At 43.3% G+C, this 19,902-nt stretch overlaps 1 protein-coding gene across 2 annotated transcripts; it reads left to right on the forward strand.

The window, feature by feature from the left end:
• Positions 1–1,615: 1,615 nt before the first annotated feature.
• canx (calnexin) lies at positions 1,616–18,407 on the forward strand. 2 transcript variants are annotated; one of them, XM_085417666.1, is made up of 16 exons: positions 1,616–1,760; positions 6,030–6,245; positions 7,098–7,171; positions 7,606–7,664; positions 7,841–7,982; positions 8,102–8,183; positions 8,449–8,641; positions 8,796–8,985; positions 9,705–9,818; positions 10,015–10,171; positions 10,262–10,477; positions 11,228–11,347; positions 12,086–12,190; positions 13,331–13,457; positions 13,541–13,614; positions 17,163–18,407. In XM_085417666.1, the coding sequence occupies exons 2-16, from the start codon at positions 6,033–6,035 to the stop codon at positions 17,220–17,222; spliced, it is 1,926 nt and encodes a 641-aa protein (XP_085273792.1). In that variant the 5' UTR covers positions 1,616–1,760; positions 6,030–6,032; the 3' UTR covers positions 17,223–18,407. The 2 variants fall into 2 exon arrangements, with proteins under 2 accessions (XP_085273792.1, XP_085273801.1); XM_085417675.1 differs by lacking the exon at positions 12,086–12,190.
• Positions 18,408–19,902: the final 1,495 nt, after the last annotated feature.

Here is a 19,902-nt window from a genome sequence, read left to right on the forward strand (position 1 = left end):
ACATTTTACTTGTGAGCAACGGCACATTTAAATCTTACAAATATAGTTATTTGGCTTATATCGTGATAGATATCGTTATCGCCTGAAATGAAAAAAACATATCGTGATATGAAAAAATCTCATATCGCCCAGCTCTAGGATGAGTGTGTGCATATCAGTGTATATGTATGTGTGTGTGTGTCCAGAGTTCAGCTGAGACAGTGTCCTTCGCCCTGCCAGGCTAAGTATACAGTCTTCCAGCCAACCCAGGTGGCCTTGCATGGAATGGGAAGGAACAGTCTAAACACAGTCGTTATCCGGGTGTTTTTTGTTCAGCTCCAGCCTTGCGACCGCAGCTGGCGCCGAGAGGGTATCCGCATTAAGTGATGGTGCTTTTTACTTTAGTGCGAACAACTCATATGAATTTCAAAGCTGTTCTAACAGTCCAACACTGGTCTCTCAATCTCCCGTTGGAGAGCCGTGAGCTTTCTATGGTGTTATCCAAACTTAGGTTCTGTGATGTTGTCATTCTTTTTGCTCAAAGAGCAGGTTCTGAGAACTCACGACCGCAGTGCACTTCCCCAAGATGTGATCGAATTTGCGCTCAAAGGTGTTATTTGAGCTAGCCCCTCCAGATGTAATCCAGTTTTTCCACTCAGAGGTCTTGTTCTGAGTATTCACGGCAGCCGTGCGTTCTCCAAGATCTTCTCCATGCTGCACTCAATGAGCCCATTTTGAGAAACTCACGCCTCGTCCCATCATTTCAATCCCAGCGGGCAGCCTTGTGGGGTTTGAAATTAGTCCAGCTCTTCAGAGCTGGACTAATTTTTCAGGCCTGGAGGTCTCGCTTTAGCATCAAAGAAGAAGCTGAGCCCGCTCAGTTGTCAACTGTTAATCAAAGCTATGTCAGCATGCCTTGATTGGCTGTTGTTTGTGTGATGATCACACTAACAACAACACCACTTCACAGATCAAGGGACCCTCAAACACAGAAACTACACACGCATTTAAATTGTGATTTCCCAGGTAAACAACACACACATGCTCCCCCCCCCCCCCTAGACTTTATCAAACAGTCTTTTAGTGCAGACCGGTGTGCATGTTTACTGTGTGCACAAAAACAGTTGAAAATTCATTTTTGTTTCTCATTAAAGTAAAGGTAACTTTTTTTTTTATCTCATATTTGTGTACCAAATGTGTATTTCAGGTGCTGTTAGATTAGAAATACATGTAATAAATACTTTTTACAATACATTTGACCTTTGTTTCTGCTCTGAATAAAACTGTTCCCCAGAGACTGTATGATTTGGTTACAGTTAGCATAAATTTAAAAAAAAAAGTCATAATTAAACTAAGTTATTAAATAAATAGCTTTGGAAATTCAGAATGTTTTATCCAATAAAGCAAATATGCGAAATAATGACCGGTTTCATGTCTTTAATAGGTTAGAACCGAATTAAATCAGTTTATGAATCAAAATCTACAAAAATCAGTTTCAATCTCATCCCGAATTCTTAAGCCTTTTCATAAGCATGACTGCAGCCAATGAGGGCACACTTCCCCTGGCAGCTCAGCCAATCATCGCTGTCCACGAGGTGCAGCTCCATATGGGCGGGTCGAGCGAGAGTTTCTGTTGACCAATCAGCTCCTGACAGTTGACAGGAAACGTCAAAGTTACGCGCTGGATAACCAATCGGCGACGGGGGAAGGCGGTTAGTGCCCTCCAGGACCCCACGTGATCCTCCTCAGTAGTTCCCAGGCGGCGCACGGGTGAGCTTGAGGTGAGCGAAAACGCCAATAAATGAGAATTTTAAAGGGTAGCTCAGCCGAATACAACTGTTTTCTGACAGGTGGTGTTCCGTTCACGTCGCCCGGGCTGTAGTTATTTACATGCTGTCGGTTTCTATCCGTTAAATCTCCTCTCCGCGGCTCCTGCGGGCAGTTAGCACCGGGCTGATGGCTAATTAACCGCAGGTGAACCCAGCTAGCCGTTAGCCCGCTGCCGTGGCCTCCGTTAGCGGTTAATAAACCTTAAACCCGAGTCTTGTCCCGGTGATCTGGTTTGATTAACATGCATTACAGTCGGGTTTTTTCTCACAGCGAAACTAAAATTGGTCCGACTGCTTCATTCAAAGTCGGGTGTTCCGTAAGGTGCTATGCTAACATTGGGCTAAGCAGGGATCTGGAGGAGGTGGGCGGTGTTTTTTAGGGTCTTTGAAGGGTTTAGGATCAGCTGTTAAACTGTCCAGAGAAGGCTTTAGGATCCGGGTAGCAAAGCCTGCAGGAGGCTGGCAAAAAAAAAAAATGGGTGTATGAAAACAAAGTTAATCATAAGCTACGCGCTTTCATGACTGACCTCCATTCACCTGTCCGCTGTCACAGGTGTGTTAGCATCATTAGAGGTAGACCCTGCAGATTCAGTGACCATTGTGGTCGAACTTGGCAGACTATCACGGTGAAAAAGTGGATGGAAATGAGCTGATCCTAGGCGGTATTAAGCACAGGTTTTTACCAGTATGACTTAGAATTACCAGTAGGGGGCGACTCCTCTCATTTTAAAGTAAAACCAGAGCTCGATACTGAGTTAAGCATGATGTTTGGTGTCATTTACACGTTTGCAAACGAAAGGTTGCTGGTTAATTTCCCGTTACCTGTGGGGTAACTGAGTAGCCAAAAGTATATTTTTTATGGTCAGAAAGAACCCTAGGAAGTTGGGGGGGACTATGGGCGGTGCTCCTTCATCATTGACAGCTTACTGTCATATCCACCCCTCTCAGATCACACCTGGGTTCAAAAAACCAAAACGGTGATGCTGTAAAGCTCAGTCTTATGTTAAAGTTGAATTGCTCCATGATTGTGAAATGATCACGATCACATTGATCAGGATTAACATCTGGATTGTTTTAAGACATTTCTTCATTAACTAAACATTTGATGCTTACCGAGCTATAATTATTTTCTCTGCTTTTTTCAGGTGTATATGTAAAGTAAGATCAGAATGTTAATATTAAAAAGGGAAACACTGGGCTGTCTGGTATAAGTTAGTAGCTGTTTTTCATTGTAACATCTGGCTCAAAGGGCCGCTGTCCGTAGCGTTTACTCCAGGATGTCTGCAGGTGGCGATATAGACATGTTAATCTGCAGAAATCTTTGACTTTTACTTCCTGTAGATCAACATCACTGTAAGGGCAGCTGCAAAGACATCAGAGTCTCTCTGTAGATTTTTTTTCTTTAAACAAGACTGTGAAAAAATGAAAGGGTACAAGAATTGTCTGAGTAGTTAGTCTGTCTTAAGTTAGCAAGAACAAAGCGAACTGGCCCGAGATCTGTTAGGCGCATAATCTGCGATGGTTTCTGTTCCCACATTTAAAAGTATCATATGCATGCTTGCTTACTGAAGGAATATATGATCATCTCATCATCTCGCTTAGATTACAGGGGCAATCTTTGGTGAGAATATGAGGGCTTACACGCAGTGACTCTTTAATTGATAAAATTACCTGACAAATAAAAACCTTATCACTGATCCTTAACAGAACATAAATAATTCCATTCTCTTCTGCATATCCACTTCGTAGTGGGGCTTCTGCCTATCCCAGTGGTGTACACCCTGCACAGTGTGTCACAGGGGGGAAAAAAAATCATAAATTAGAAACAAATTGAGCCAAAACAACTTGACCACGTTTAAATTCAGACACGGCAGTAACAGGATTTGGGATTTTAATCTTATTTCTGCTCTCTGGTTTTCAAAACGCATCATAACGTTAATTCAAACTGTTTTTTGAAGTCACGACCACAGACTGAGTGAGTTGGGCTTGTTCTTGATTTATTCAGTTTTTCGGGTTCATTGTTCAGCCTAAATGCTAACCAGTCCATCCGGTTTGGGTACAATTTAACTGACACATGCTGTTTAACTGTACACAACCTGAACACCTGCATCAGTCTTGAGCTCCACCGTTTGTTCTGTTAGAGCAGCTTTGCATGATTCACAGTTCCTTATTTATGTGACACCGGGCCTCAGTGCAACTGAGATGACTGAATGCAGATGTCGCCATCTAATAACATCACAAAAACCCAAGAGTAGAAAAAGCTGACACATTTCTGTAATTCGTGGCATTATTGATGAATTATTAGAAACTGGTAGGTGTGAGGAGCAGCAGATGTCCTTCAGCTCTGAGATCAGATTAAGTTACTAATGTCAACTGGAGCCTTCAGTCTGGGTGGATAACAGCCACTTCAGCTGGTTTCACTCAGCTGATTAGGATTGTAAGCTGCTGTTTTATCAGCCAATCAGAGGCCACCTAAGAGCTTATTACTGCCCACAGGCAGCTGGAAAACTGCAGTGTGAGTTTGTGAACTCACCAGTGAAGTTCAGCATTGTTTGTGCAGCAGGGAACTGAAAGAAAGGCTTAAAGTAAAATTTTTGTCCTTTTATTTTGGAAAGTAAGGTGTATGCATATCCATTTTACACATTTAAGTGACAGCCTGGCAGATGACCCTCCCGTGCACAGAAACAAAACTAACCTGACTAGAATTAAGGACAGAAATGTTTTAAAGTTCGGGCTCCTTCAGACCCCACAAAACGCCTTTGATGCTAAGCTAACGACTAGTGCTGGCACGTATGCTAATCTGTCTGAAAGGCTAATCTGATTAGCTGGCAGTCTGCTGAGTGAGATGTGCTTAACTTCAGGATCCACTTTTCTTGCCTTTCTTAATCTTAATACACTTCCTGTCATGTGACCAGATTGTTTTGTTTTTACTTGGCACCAATCAGACTGATCGGTAATTTGATTACCTTTTAGAATCAGCTCAGATGAGACAAATCTGCTGGAATAAATATTAATAGAGACACTTGAGGTCAGAAGGTTTTGCACTTCCTGTCATGTGGTGATCTGGATCATGAATCTTATCCTCCTCAGATTTAACGGAGGATGATGAATGATGGAGAACTTTGTCTTTAGATTAGTCAGCCAGTCTAAATTTTCTTTCTCATTTAAATACATCACCAGTCTTATCACTACTTGAGACTGCTCCGCCTGTGGCTGCACCTGCACTGCACCACTTCCATTAATATCTATCAGATGCAAAATCAACTCCAGATCCATCATTCCCTGGTTTCCTCCAGATTTAGGTTCTCTGTTTGGGCGTCTGCACACATTCTTCTTCTGCAAATATTTGAATTACAGAGTATGTATGTATGTATACACAGAGTGTATATGTAGTGTGATTATATTTGTAGCTTTAAGAAGGCAGGCTACAGCTTCTGCTGACTGATTTCAGTGAGCTTGTTTAGTTTAGGAGACCAAGCTCGGCCGTCAGTGATTTTATCAGACGTTCCGAGTATTGGTTTTACTTTTTTCCAGTGTAAGTGGCGATGTCCCTGATTATCTTTATCACTTTCTTGTCAGGCTAAAATTCTTTTACTGTCATTAGTGGCAAGCATCAATGTAAGAACAACTGTAAACCCAAGTAGCAGTTGGGGTTGCTGAGCCCTGATGAGACAAATCTTTTTGCCAGATTTTTACCTGCTGATGTTGTAAAGTCTTAATTTTTGTTGTTTGATGTGGTTCAGGAACACAGAACCTTTTTGGGCCTGATTATTCTGATGGTCACTGAACACAGCAGCTTAACGTTAGTTGTGTAATCACGGCATTGCTGCACTGAAAGACGACAGGAAGTCAGTCATGACACACCATCTCATGTTAAATAACCCGTAAAACAGCTAAGGTAGTGTGTGTGCGTGTGCATTTCTGCTTGTACCGGGGTGCTGCTGTAATCCCTCGGGGTGTAATCTCATTAGGGTTAAAAGGAGCCGAGGAGCACGTCCTGTGGGCGCTCTGTGGTTGGTCACCATGGTGATAGATGAAACACAGGTTGGCAGTCTGTTAATGATGGGAGAACACGACTGTGTCGATTTTTGTTGTTGTTTATAAAATTTAAAATAAAAACAATAAAATGAGAGAAATCTCTGTATAACTAAGATCACTGGTTTTTGGCCCGGCCCTGCTTGCTCTCCAGATTTGACGGGTTTTCTGCTCCTCTCTGTGCAGACTATGAATCAGCGGGTCGGTTTGTTTGTTCTCCTGGCGGCGGGCCTCCTCTGCCTCAGTTTAGGCCCCGTCTCTCGGGCTGACGATCTGGTCGAAGACGGTCTGGATGCCGACGTGGAGGACGAAATGGACCTGAGCTTGGCTGAGGACGAGGATCTGGAGGACGACGTGCAAGATGAAGCTCCACCTGCTCCTAAAACCCCTCCCAGTCCACAGGTAAGACAGCTTTATTTATTTTTATTTTATTATTAATTTAAAAAAATAGTTTTTTTTGGAATTCTTGTTAATGATAAATTTGCAGATGGTGGAAAATCTTTTTTTTTTTTTTTTTTTTTTTAGTTTCATAAAGTCGTTAAAGTTTATTTTCAGTAGAAGCTGTAGTTACATGGGTCTGCACACTAGGGGGCACCAAACTAAATCAGCCAGAAACCATCTCCAGGTCCAGATTTTCCATCAGTGACGTCTTCGTTTTTATTTACCGACGTGTTAAAAAGGTTTTTAAAAAGTTACTTGTTTCTTGTTTTTCTGAAAGCTTTTCAAATTGTTTGTCTAAGTTTTTGGTTGTATGAATAAAGTTAACTCTATTGAAGTTTTTACCTGTGAGGATTATAACTGTTGTGCTCTCAGCATTTATTTTGGCTCATTCTGAGGTTTTGAATGTTTAACCCAGAAGTGTCTGTTACCCATTAACCAATCAGGTCAGGAAGTGGGTCTGATGAGAGAGTAGTGATCTGCCCTGCTGATCTACTGACCTGCATTCTCTCTACAGACACAGACCGGACTAAGAGTCGGACCTCAGAATAATTCAGTCTAATGATTTAACGGGTGAATTTTCCTGGAGTCGGCAGGTTTTAGACAGAAACCTGCTCGTGAATCATTTCCACAGTTTTGATCATGTTTGCTTCACTTCCAGTCTGACTGGTTATTCAGAGTGGAGCTGAGGTAAAGTGAACACACCTGAAAGGCTTTGAGCTCAATCTGAGATAGGAAGACGAGGACGAACCAAACAAATGTGTTGGTTAACCTGCACATGAGGATGTTATAACTTACTTTCATTTCTTCACTCAGGTGACCTACAAAGCTCCTGAGCCGAAGGGGGAACACTTCATTGCAGAGTCTTTTGATAAGGGGACACTGGATGGGTGAGCACCACACACGCATGAATCATAACCTTCCCTTACATGTTTTCTTTTTCTTACTTTAAAGCTTATTACACGTGCTAGCATCACACTAATGCATGCCAACTGGTCAGTTAAGGATTTAAGGACACCCCCTCACTGGCGCAGAACCAGCTTGCTGTAACCTAGTGATGGTTTGTTTGTAACATTAGCTGATTTAAACCTATCAGATCAGCCCAGAGTTTAGAACAATTAGCTGAAGTTATTCTCCCAGCAGTTATCAAGACAATCGATTAGTGAAACAGTCATATGGTTTAATTTGATCATCAGTTTCATCAAAGAAAAGCCTCGGTGTTTGATCTGTGAAAAATGCTGCCGAGGAGTCAGTGCACACGTGTACATCTACCTGTAAACCTCAGAGCTCCGGCGGAGTCGTAACCCTCTGTGTGCTGTTTCAGGTGGATTCTGTCCAACGCCAAGAAGGATGACGCAGACGAAGAGATCGCAAAGTACGACGGTGAGTGCACATCTGTAACCTCATTGTGTACATGATGACGTGCATGAGCAGTTTTTTACATTAGATATTACATCAGCTGAGCCTGGGATGTCCTAAAAAGGCCACTGTACCGAAGATTACCGCCTTGTTTTAGTGTTTGTCTCTGATGATGATGATGATGATGACGATGTTAACAGGTAAATGGGCTGTGGAGGAGATGAAGGACAGTAAGCTGCCTGGCGACAAAGGTCTGGTCCTGAAGTCTCGAGCCAAACATCATGCCATCTCAGCCCACCTGCTGCGACCTTTCACCTTTGAAACCATGCCCCTTGTCATCCAGTAAGGACAGCTTTGATGTCTGATTCACATTTGAAACTCTGATTGGTAGATGGGTGTGAACACCTAGGTGTTCTCAGTCTGAAAGGTACTGATCAGCAGTGTGATCTGTCTGTGTTCAGGTATGAGGTGAACTTCCAGTCGGGTATCGACTGCGGTGGCGCCTACGTAAAGCTGCTGACTGAGACGCCCGACCTCGACCTGGTCAGTGCGATTCCCACACACGTTAATTCAGTTTATTAATGATGCCGCTTCCAAAAGAAAAGCAGGACAGTGACTTAAAAAGGTTTTAAATGTTGTTCGACTCGTGATCTAACTCACTAACTCATCTTCCTGTCATGAGCCAAAGAGGCAAATCTATGATATTTCTATGAAATGTTCTTATTGATCACTCTAATAAGTGACTGATAAAAACACCTGCAGGCTACGAGGCAGGTAAGCACTGTAACATGTCCGTGTGTGTCTGCAGGACCAGTTTGTGGATAAAACTCCGTACACTATCATGTTTGGACCCGACAAATGTGGAGAAGACTACAAGCTGCACTTCATCTTCAGACACAAAAACCCCAAAACCGGAGAGTACGAAGAGAAACACGCTAAGAAACCCGACGCCGACCTGAGGACATACTTCACCGACAAGAAGACTCACCTGTACACGCTGGGTGAGACGCACAGGCTGCAAACGTGTTTATTTCTGCTGTAAATGTTAACAAGGGATTCTGTGGACCCTGGCCTCTGCTGGACGTTAGAGGAACTGCAGACTTTGATTATTATTTTTTCTTTGAGTGCCTAACTTGTCTCTGTTGCCCCCAACAGTGGTGAACTCTGACAACAGCTTTGAGGTGTTGGTGGATCAGACGGTCGTGAACAGCGGCAACCTGCTGACGGACATGACCCCCGCTGTGAACCCCACCGCTGAGATCGAGGACCCTGATGACCACAAACCTGAGGACTGGGATGAGAGGGCCAAGATCCAGGACCCGGACTCCGTCAAACCCGAGGACTGGTCAGTACAAGGGTTTCATTTTTAGTTTGCTCAAACTTTCATCCAGGCGTTTGACCTAAAGAAAACAAACTGAGCCATGGCTGCACGACTGGAACTGAAGTAAACCTGTTTGCAGTAAAAGCGTCACGGGGTCAGTCTCTATTTATAAGTGGACAGTCCGATCTAGTTCAGAACGAGGAATACCGGCTAAAGATGGCAGAGAGACACAGCTGATTATGTTGCTCAGCTATTTCTGAGATCGTTTACTTTTCCTGAATTGAAGATCTTAAAATTTTAAGTAAGTTTTAAAAAGGGGAAAAATTATTTATTTACAATTTATTTAAAAGGGGGAAAATAAAGTAAATCTGGAGATTGTGCTGCTTCTTACCATACACTTCAGTAACAGATTCAGAATGTATTAAAAACACAATCCATGTCTATTTAAAAATCAAAGGCTTACTTCATGTTTCCCTTTAAGTACAGTGACCTCACAGCAGCTATATTATTGGTCAGATGATGTCATTAAAAATGCTCCAAAGGCACAAAAACCGTGCAGAGGTTCAGTTCAGACTCCAATTAGCTGAGGGGAACCCTAGGAGGCAGCTCCTGTGTCACAGTCCACCTGTCATTGGGACTGACTCACTGCTGGAGCCTCTGCTGGATGTTAGAGGAACTGCAGGTTTGGTGCTTCCATGTTTGCCACTCTGTGACAGCAGACTTGGGTTGTTGTGTGTTTGCAGGGATGAAGACGCTCCGGCTCAGATTCCAGATGAATCTGCAGTGAAACCCGACGGCTGGCTGGACGATGAGCCCGAGTATATCGGAGACCCTGACGCCATCAAACCTGAAGACTGGTGAGTTACACCTGCCTGTCGGCCCGGAGCAGGTGGAAGGAAAGAAATGTCTAAAGCAAACAGAGTACAGATTTTCTTTTCACTGTGAACAGCTTTCCTGACAAAGCCCGTGGATTAATCCACTGCTGAAAATAGTCCCAGTAAAACCTGTATTCCAGTATAAAGAAGATAACAGAGTACTCTTCGTGCCTGTCAGGGATGAGGACATGGATGGAGAGTGGGAGGCCCCTCAGATCCCTAACCCCGCCTGTGAGACCGCCCCCGGCTGCGGCACCTGGAAACGGCCAATGATTGACAACCCCAACTACAAGGGCAAATGGAAGCCCCCCATGATTGATAACCCCAACTATCAGGTGAGTCTGACTTCAGTGTGAGGTGATCATTAGATGGAGGGGTGGAGTCTTTTGGAGGCTCTCCTCACCTCCGACCCTTCGTGTTTTCAGGGCGTCTGGAAGCCGAGGAAGATCCCCAACCCGGCGTACTTTGAGGACCTTCACCCCTACAAGATGTCACCGTTCAGCGCCCTGGGGCTTGAACTCTGGTCCATGACCCCTGACATCTTCTTTGACAACTTCTTCATCACCAATGACCGCAACGCTGCCGAACGCTGGGCATCTGATAGCTGGGGGCTGAAGAAGGCAGCAGAGGGCGCCGCTGAGGTTGGTCCATGTTATTAGATCAGATTAAATTCAGTCTTCTGGGATAAATCAGATCTGTGATTTGTTTTGGGAGTTTTTTTTCCTTTTTTAAAATCAAGTGTGTGCCATGATTAAAGTTTAAAAAGTGAAGTGACACAGTCACCGCCTCATGTTTCAAATGCTCAGGGTGACCTCACACACCTCAGCGCAGCTTCACGGTGGAGCATCAAACACGTTAAAATTTTATTTTTGAGCAACAGAATTGAAAGAAAATTACGTTTCCTTACTAATGTTTCACAAATCAATTGAATATTAAGGACAAAATCCTTTTCCCATAATTTTATTCTGAAAGGTTAACTTGAATATATTTTTCAGTATGAAGTGAAATGTATCAAGTCTGCTTTTGTGTTAATTTGATGATTATGGCTCATGAGGAGATTTGATTCATTTTAGGAAATATTCTGATCATTTGAGAAACCGGATTACTGAGTTTCATGAGCTCTTAGCCAAAGTCATCAAAAATAAAAGGATCCCTCTAAATGTCTCCGAGCTAGTGGATATCCTTTAATAGACATGCGTTTCATACTTATTAGCGTGACTGGGAGAGATTTGGTGTTCAACTCTGATATTGTTACTGATCATTTAAGGAAAAATGTGTTAAGTGGATTTATTGAAGTCTGGGTTAACGGGAGCCCCGTGTGTGTGTTTTGTTTTGTTTTTAAATCCCCCCCCCCCCCCCCCCCCCCCCCCCTCTCCTTTGTGGTCGTGCAGCCTGGGCTGGCAGCTCAGATGCTAAGTGCTGCAGAGGAGCGTCCGTGGCTCTGGGTCGTCTACGTGCTCACCGTGGCTCTGCCGCTCATCCTTATCTTTGTCTTCTGCTGCACTGGAAAGGTAAAACACACACACAGACACACACAGGGTCTGCGCCTCTGCAGCATCAAACTGAAGTTTCCTCATTTGAAAGTCGAGTTTCTGTCTTGTTTGAAGTAAAAGTGAAGCTGTTGCCTCTTCAGAGCACGGAGAGTTCGACATTTTCCCCCACTGAGTGTTACTCTGTTACTCATTCATTTACATTCTGCTGGTAGTAACAATGCATGACTTTATGTTTATGCCTCAGTCAGCTGAGAAGCTCCTATTAACTGTCAGACTTTCTGTAGTGAAAATATGAAACTTGATATTTAAAAGTTAAAATTCAGCAGTTCAAAGAGCCACAGTTCGATGCTGCAAACCCAGCCTTGTGGGGCACAAGCGTGCATACTCCTGGTGCCGTTCTCAGGCCCGGATCAATGGAAGTCTGTGCCAAATCAACCACACAGATCCATCTGCTATGGTGACCCTGTCAGGAATAAGAGGGCAGCTCAGTGTAATGCTGTCGTGGAGGATTTCCTCACAGGTGGACTCTTGTGATTGGTGGAAATGAATCAATATAAACTGTTGTTATAATTCAAGCTGTATTTTTAACTGTTATTGATAATTGTTTTAAGGTTTTAATTGGACATGAGAAAATCTGTCCGTCCTGCAGTCTGATCCTCAGGGCATCCTCTCTTGCCTGTTGTCAAACCCACACGTTGTAAACCCAGAGGTTTCATTTAATGGTTTAAGTTGTATCACACTGATTAATGTCCACAGAGGTCGTCAGGATCAGCTCAGGGTCACTTGAGTCTCACCAGCTTGCAGAAAGAGTTTAATGACGCTGGATGCCCTAACCGCGCTGCCACCACCTCCTCCGGCCCGGTGACTGATACTGCTGCTAGCATAGCTTCATGTCATGTTGTTGTGTTTGTGCTGCTTGTGTGCGTCTGTGGTGCTGCAGTGCAGTCTTTGTGTGTTTCATTAAACCTTGTCACTCATTGGTTGTAATTCTGACACTGATTATAACTGAGAATTCATGATTGGTTTGTTGGTGTTCTGAATATTGGAAAATCAGGTGAAATCCTTTGCAGCAGACCTGCTGGTGGCACAACTCTGTTCTCCTATTGGCCAACACATTCTGAAAATGCTCGTCTGAAAGGGCGCCCTTTATCAAACATAGGCGAAAATCGTGAGTGAAAGGCAGTGATGTGTTTGTGAATGATGGATCTGAGAAGGCGGTGCTGCTGTTTAACTTGCACTACATGGACCAAAGTCCCAGGCCACCTTCACGTCACACCTGCAGCAGCTGCTCAGCCGTGGAAACCGAAGCTCCCGGCAACACACTGTCTGTGCTGATGTTAATGCCAGAGGAGGTTTGGACTGCCTGGCTAGGTGCTGCAGGACTAGGACTGAGAACGTTTGAGTTCAAAGGTTAAGAGGTGTGACCCAGTACTTTGGCCTATAAATCCTGTTTCCTATGAACATGTCACATATCTGGCCGTCTCAGCTGTTTCCACTGTGGCATGCTGGCTTGTTCATGGAGAAGGCAGTTTGGTAATAACAGTAAATTACTGTTGCGGGTGTGAACTGCAGTGTGACTTGACTGCAAAAGTAAAACCGTCCATTCATAAATGTGACTGTGCCTTTATGTATTTGTATCAGTCTTAGATCCTCAGCTGAGGGAACCTGAAATCATCGTGTTGCTGTTCCTGCGTCATCGTAGCGCTGGTCCAGGATCAGCATGTTACCCAAGAGTTTAGATAATGCTATTTTAAAACTATCACTAGCAAACCACCACAAGTAATGTAAATTTGGCAAACCTCACTCTTTCTTCTAATTGGCTGCCCCTCACAAACCTCTCAGGTGACCATATCTGGGATATCCTGTCTGTATGACATCAAAAACTGTGATAAACTGAGCTCAGGGGATTATTTTAAATACAGTGAATTCATTATTACAAACTTTGTTTAGTATGAGCATCCACCACAGGAGCGCTTTGAACTGACTCGTTTCCTTCTGCAGAAGAAGAGTTCGGCGTCGCCGGCAGAGTACAAGAAGACCGACGAACCTCAGCCTGATGTGAAGGAGGAGGAGGAGGAAGAGGAGGAGGAAGCCGAGGAGGCTCCGAAGGCTGAGAAGAGCAGCCCAGGTTACTGAGATCTTCAAATTGAATCTGTTTGTTTCTTTTGAGTTTGCAGCTGTTTCTTAATCTGATTCATCTTTGCTTTTCAGACACAGAAAAGAGTGAAGATGAAGAACCTGCAGAGGAAGAGGAGGATGAAGAAAAAGAGAACACAGCTGATGAGGTGAGGCAAAGTTTCATCACAGCAGATTCAATCGTGACTTTTCTGCTCCTTTAACTTTTGAAAAGATGTAAAAATTAATAAATAAATGAAGGTTCATTTTGTATTTTTAGTCATTTATATTTTACAAGAAAAATAAGTTTTTTGTTTTTCTAAATGTCTTCACACCGGTCTTTAAAGCTTGTTGCAAAGATAAACTTTAATTTCATTTTATTTTCTCAGATTTGTTTTGAAGGAGTCTGAAACATAAAATGTAGAAAACTTGAAAAAGCTTCAATTCAGTAAAAATGTGGGAATAGCTCAGTCTGCAGAGTGCTGTAAATGTGCTGCAGGTGTAACATCTGCTGCTTTCCAGGAGAGTTGAAACCCCTGACCAGCCTCAGCAGATGGCTGCCCCTCACGGAGTCTGGTGACTTCATATTCTGACGTGTCTTCATATTAAAAGGGAGTTTTTTCTTCCTATTGCTACCAAGTGCTTGCTCAGATGGGGTCCTCTGATTTTTGGCTTTGCTCTGCATAGTCATAGGGCAAGGATGTCAGACTGGTTTTACATTGTGGACTCCATACAACCCACTTTGACGTAGGGCTGTCCGATATAATGATATATACAGTGGGGCAAAAAAGTATTTAGTCAGCCACCGATTGTGCAAGTTCCCCCACTTAAAATGATGACAGAGGTCAGTAATTTGCACCTGTGGTACACTTCAACTGTGAGAGACAGAATGTGAAAAAAAAATCCATGAATCCACATGGTAGGATTTGTAAAGAATTTATTCGTAAATCAGGGTGGAAAATAAGTATTTGGTCAGCTCAAACAAGGAAAATCTCTGGCTCTCACAGACCTGTAACGTCTTCTGTAAGAAGCTTTTCTGTCCCCACTCGTTACCTGTATGAATGGCACCTGTTTGAACTCATCATCTGTATAAAAGACACCTGTCCACAGCCTCAAACAGTCAGACTCCAAACTCCACCATGGCCAAGACCAAAGAGCTTTCGAAGGACACCAGGAAAAGTATTGTAGACCTGCACCAGACTGGGAAGAGTGAATCTACAATAGGCAAGCAGCTTGGTGTGAAAAAATCAACTGTGGGAGCAATCATCAGAAAATGGAAGACATACAAGACCACTGATAATCTCCCTCGATCTGGGGCTCCACGCAAGATCTCATCCCGTGGGGTCAAAATGATCATGAGAACGGTGAGCAAAGATCCCAGAACCACACGGGGGGACCTGGTGAATGACCTGCAGAGAGCTGGGACCAAAGTAACAAAGGTCACCATCAGTAACACACTACAACGGCAGGGAATCAAATCCCGCAGTGCCAGACGTGTTCCGCTGCTGAAGCCAGTGCATGTCCAGGCCCGTCTGAAGTTTGCCAGAGAGCACATGGATGATACAGCAGAGGATTGGGAGAATGTCATGTGGTCAGATGAAACCAAAGTAGAACTTTTTGGTATAAACTCAACTCGTCGTGTTTGGAGGACGAAGAATACTGAGTTGCATCCCAAGAACACCATACCTACTGTGAAGCATGGGGGTGGAAACATCATGCTATGGGGCTGTTTTTCTGCCAAGGGGACAGGACGACTGATCCGTGTTAAGGACAGAATGAATGGGGCCATGTATCGTGAGATTTTGAGCCAAAACCTCCTTCCATCAGTGAGAACTTTGAAGATGAAACGAGGCTGGGTCTCCCAACATGACAATGATCCAAAACACACCGCCCGGGCAACAAAGGAGTGGCTCCGTAAAAAGCATTTGAAAGTCCTGGAGTGGCCTAGCCAGTCTCCAGACCTCAACCCCATAGAAAATCTGTGGCGGGAGTTGAAAGTCCGTGTTGCTCGGCGACAGCCCCAAAACATCACTGCTCTCGAGAAGATCTGCATGGAGGAATGGGCCAAAATACCAGCTACTGTGTGTGCAAACCTGGTAAAGACCTATAGTAAACGTTTGACCTCTGTTATTGCCAACAAAGGTTATGTTACAAAGTATTGAGTTGTATTTTTGTTATTGACCAAATACTTATTTTCCACCCTGATTTACGAATAAATTCTTTACAAATCCTACCATGTGGATTCATGGATTTTTTTTTTTCACATTCTGTCTCTCACAGTTGAAGTGTACCTCTGGTGCAAATTACTGACCTCTGTCATCATTTTAAGTGGGGGAACTTGCACAATTGGTGGCTGACTAAATACTTTTTTGCCCCACTGTATATATATTGGATGGCGATATGAAAATGTCTATCGTTTCATATTACACTATTGTTTGTTTCATGGTGTGGCAAAATAAACTGCTTACTGCAATATTTGTTTCATGGTTTTGAGGGTCACTGTATTGGCTATATTAATTTCATAAAGTTCTCTTATATTTAAAATAACCACACTACGGACAGACAAGCAACTGTTTTTACCTGTTGTCGTTAGCAACAATAACGATAAACCCAACGTGTGGCTCCACTGTCCGTTTGTTTATTTTCCACATAAACTTTTCACAATAAAGCTCAATATCCTGTTGAGATTTGTCCAAATAAACCTAAATGATGACAAACAGAAAGACCAGTCAAAGCAAATCCAGGACCTTATTCCTAAACGAGGGGCTACCCCTGTAGCATGGACATGGTTTGGTTATGAAAAGTCTGACACTGACCAGAAACCGTATAATGCAGTCCAGTCCCCACCACAGACTCAAACACAACAAACCTCTTCTACCACCTACACAAGAATCATGTGACGGTGTGTGGAGAGAGTTTACGGGTGAGACGCAAAAAAGAGCCGTCAGGTGCACAAAATAAACCTTAGACTCAAACGTTAGAACTGGCTTTACACGACGCCCAGCTGAAAACATTTTACGCACAAGTTGATTTGCCCGATATTTGGGGGAGAGAGAGAGAGGGAGAGAGAGATCCAAACAGGTGTTATTATAAAGAAGTTTAACTACACATTTAATCCGTCAGATATCAGAATATTAGAAAAAGAGGAGCAATTTGATGAGTATTTCTTAGTTTTTCTACATGATTAACAGGTGCTGCTGTAGTAAATAAATTATTTACATTTTAAATGGTGTGTAAAAAAATTTTTTTAATAAAGGGGTTCTTGTTAACAGAAAATAGCCTTTTTCTATTTTAACCTGTAGATTTTGGGGGAAAAAAACCCTGAATTTTCTACAGTAGATTGTAAACACAGCTTTTCTGTCATGTCATTGATCATCTATTACGTAATTACTTTGCTGTAGTATGAATGGTCATGGGGGGTGGAGAGAGGTCTTTATCAGTAGGTGAAGCTGCAAAACATTTAAAACCCTCATTTTTCTTTCCTGGGCTGACTGTGGCCCACAGGCCGTATGTTTGACACCCCTGTTGTAGGGTTTTTACAGTATAAAACGCCTTGAAGTGACGGTTGTTGTGATTTGGCGCTGTATGAATAAAACTGAATCGAATTTTCCGTCTGAGGCTGTGCAGTCTGTTTCAGATGATTTGATTTGAGCGAGTAACATCGAGCTTCTTCTCTGACTTAAACTGACTCGTCATCTTGCCTTCGTTTCCTCTGCAGAAGCTCGAGGACGATGTTCTGCGGAGATCTCCAAGGAGCAGGAAGCCCAGGAAGGAGTGAAATCTGACTGCAGCCCTGACCTCAACAGCTCACCCCCTTCATCCCCACTCCCCTTCCTCCTCCTCCTCATTCTTCTTCCCGTCCACTCTGAGGCGATGAGGCCTGAATGGAACCAGTGGAAGCAGCAACGGGAAACTAATCAAGACCTCCAACATGGACACCTGATGATGATGATGATAATAATGATTATGTGTATGAACAGTACCGAGTTAGATTCAAAGGATTTTTGTTTTTCAAAGAGATTTACTAAAACTTGCTGCGTCATTCCTTCACAACACCTGAACACTCGAACCTGCAGGACCAACATCCTGTCCACCGCCATTGCCACCCTCAGAGCCCGCTTGACGCTGTTTTTGTTGAGCTTCCAGCAGTCTCTAGCCTTCCAGCAGCCAAAACATAAGTCAGGTCAAACAGTCTCCAGGTAACCAGGGTGTTAAACAGCCAATGAGAACACTCTAAATCGGTCCCTGGACGGGCTTAGCCCAGCATCATCCTGCTTGAGCCACCGTGATCCTGCTGCCTTGTGTCGTGGCAGTCTGGGTGAAAGCACCTGCTGACACGACACCAACAGTCAGGATGACTTTAAAATCTTTTGACCAACCGGAAGTCTTCCTCATTCCTTAAAGAGCTTATAAACAGTTGGCTAATCCAATATGTCGTCATCTAGCTAACACAATGTAACTTGCTAGCTAGACTAACCGTTACCAACAGTCAGTGAGTAAGCATCGAAAAAGCCCAATTAGCTTACCAACATGCTGCTAATTAGCTTTGGGATCAGCTTGCCATCATTGCTCGGGTTTTGTTTTTAAATTTGATCCACCAGGCTGCTAATGAATGCTACAAGAAACTTAGCAACCGTACCCGTGTTAGCAAACTTATAAGCTAACAGCTTGTTTATTACAGTAAATCAGCCTGTTGGTGGTTATCCTACTAACAACCACAGTTTCCTGCTGGCTAATCGGTCGAGCTGGGGATGTTATTCAGAAACTACTAGGCTGTTTCTTCACCCTCCTCAAACCTGGTGTTAGCTAGGTGCTAGTAAAGCTAGTGAACTGTGTGGCGCTATAACACAGTCAGCCCACCAATGCTTACAGCAGCTAGCTGCTAACAGCTTGTGGAGTTCATTGATTAGCTATCAGTCATGCTAACGTCTGAAATAATAAACTGGTAACACCTTTTCTTCCATTTTTCGTCTTTGTTTTTCTTATGTAAATGTTAGCATATGTTAGCTCGTCTAATTTTTTTTTTTAAAAAGGTCAAAGGTCACGTACGTGCAACAGTCAGCTGATCTCGGGTATGATCGTTGTGTGAATGAAGGTTCAGCTCATACACACACAAAAAATCTTTAAAATTAAGTTGTTTTTTTTTTTGTTTGTTTTTTTGTTATAACAATTTGCGCTCTCTGAACATTTGGACAACACAAAAACACTACCACAATGAGGTACTTAACACCTCAGCTGTCCACCTGTAGAGTCAACCCGCCTGGTGGTCGTTTTCAGGGTGTGGAGCATAGGCGTGGCTCAAAGGTCAGGTGGTGTGAGTAAGTGGATCTTGTGAGCTGAAGCAGTTGCCATGTGTGAACACAGGTGGGGCCAAATTCAGAACCAATACCCCTGGAAGATAATCACGTGACCTCAGCATCAGGCTGGGAAAATGCCTGGTGGCCGTCCAACCAACAGTTTTAAGTCCTGCCGTGTAGCGCAAAAAAGTTATTTATTCATAGAGTGAGACTTATTTTTCATCTGTCTGCGATAACTTACCAAAAAACAACCATCGTTCTTAAACTGGTAAAACCAGTGATCAGCATATAGACTGGTCGTGTAACGCGCTGTTACAGTGTCCCGTCTGCAGCCCTCTGGTGGGCCACAAAATCAATAAATTTAAAAGTTGTTTTTCATTTTCTAACTTGATTCTCTTTTGAGCCTGAAGTCATCTTATATGAAGCAGGTGTCAGAGGTAATGCTGTTGGTGGAAAATCAAACTTCATAAAGAAGGAGAAACTCCATCTTTGGTTTGTGTGATTATCAGAGTTTGGGTGGATCAATGGGAATCACAGAACAACCCGGATTTATTTTCTCACTAATAATGCTTCAAATCAAATCATTTGCTGTAATTTTTGACTATTCTGATTATAAATCGTTATTGTTCATTCAGTCAAATCTGAATTTTACAGACTTTAACCTTCACTCTTTTTATATTTTCCTTTCCACTGCCAAAATAAAAGTGCCTGGCAGGTAACAATGATTTCAAATATCTGTGAAACTTATTGATGCTCTCAAACCCTTGATCACCTGTTTATGTGCTAATCTTCCTGCAGGACCTTTTGTTTTTCTTTTGTTTTTTTTCCCGTCTGAGGTGAAACTGAAGCGATCAGCAGGTGGAAAATGATTCCAGTGTGAATCCTGAGCCTGATCCTTTTTTCAGTCGGGACAGGCTGCTTGTGATTGCCTGGTGGTTTATGGCAAGTGTTGAAAGTTTGTGTCAGGCGACCATCTCCTCTTCCTCGTAGGATGATTTTGCTGGCTCTGCTGCTTGTAGTGGCCGTGAAGATGCTGTTGTTTAGGCACGATGACGTTGTTCACGGCGTTGTTGAAGCTGCCTCGCTAACAGACTGTAGACTGAACACTGTACCTGCGGGGGAGACTCTGCCTCTGTAACTCTGCTTTTTATTTTGTTCTGT

This window comes from Rhamphochromis longiceps, linkage group LG2 (genome assembly GCF_057381845.1).
Source record: "Rhamphochromis longiceps isolate RC_006_pf linkage group LG2, R_longiceps_female_GT1.1, whole genome shotgun sequence".
Classification (NCBI taxonomy): domain Eukaryota; kingdom Metazoa; phylum Chordata; class Actinopteri; order Cichliformes; family Cichlidae; genus Rhamphochromis; species Rhamphochromis longiceps.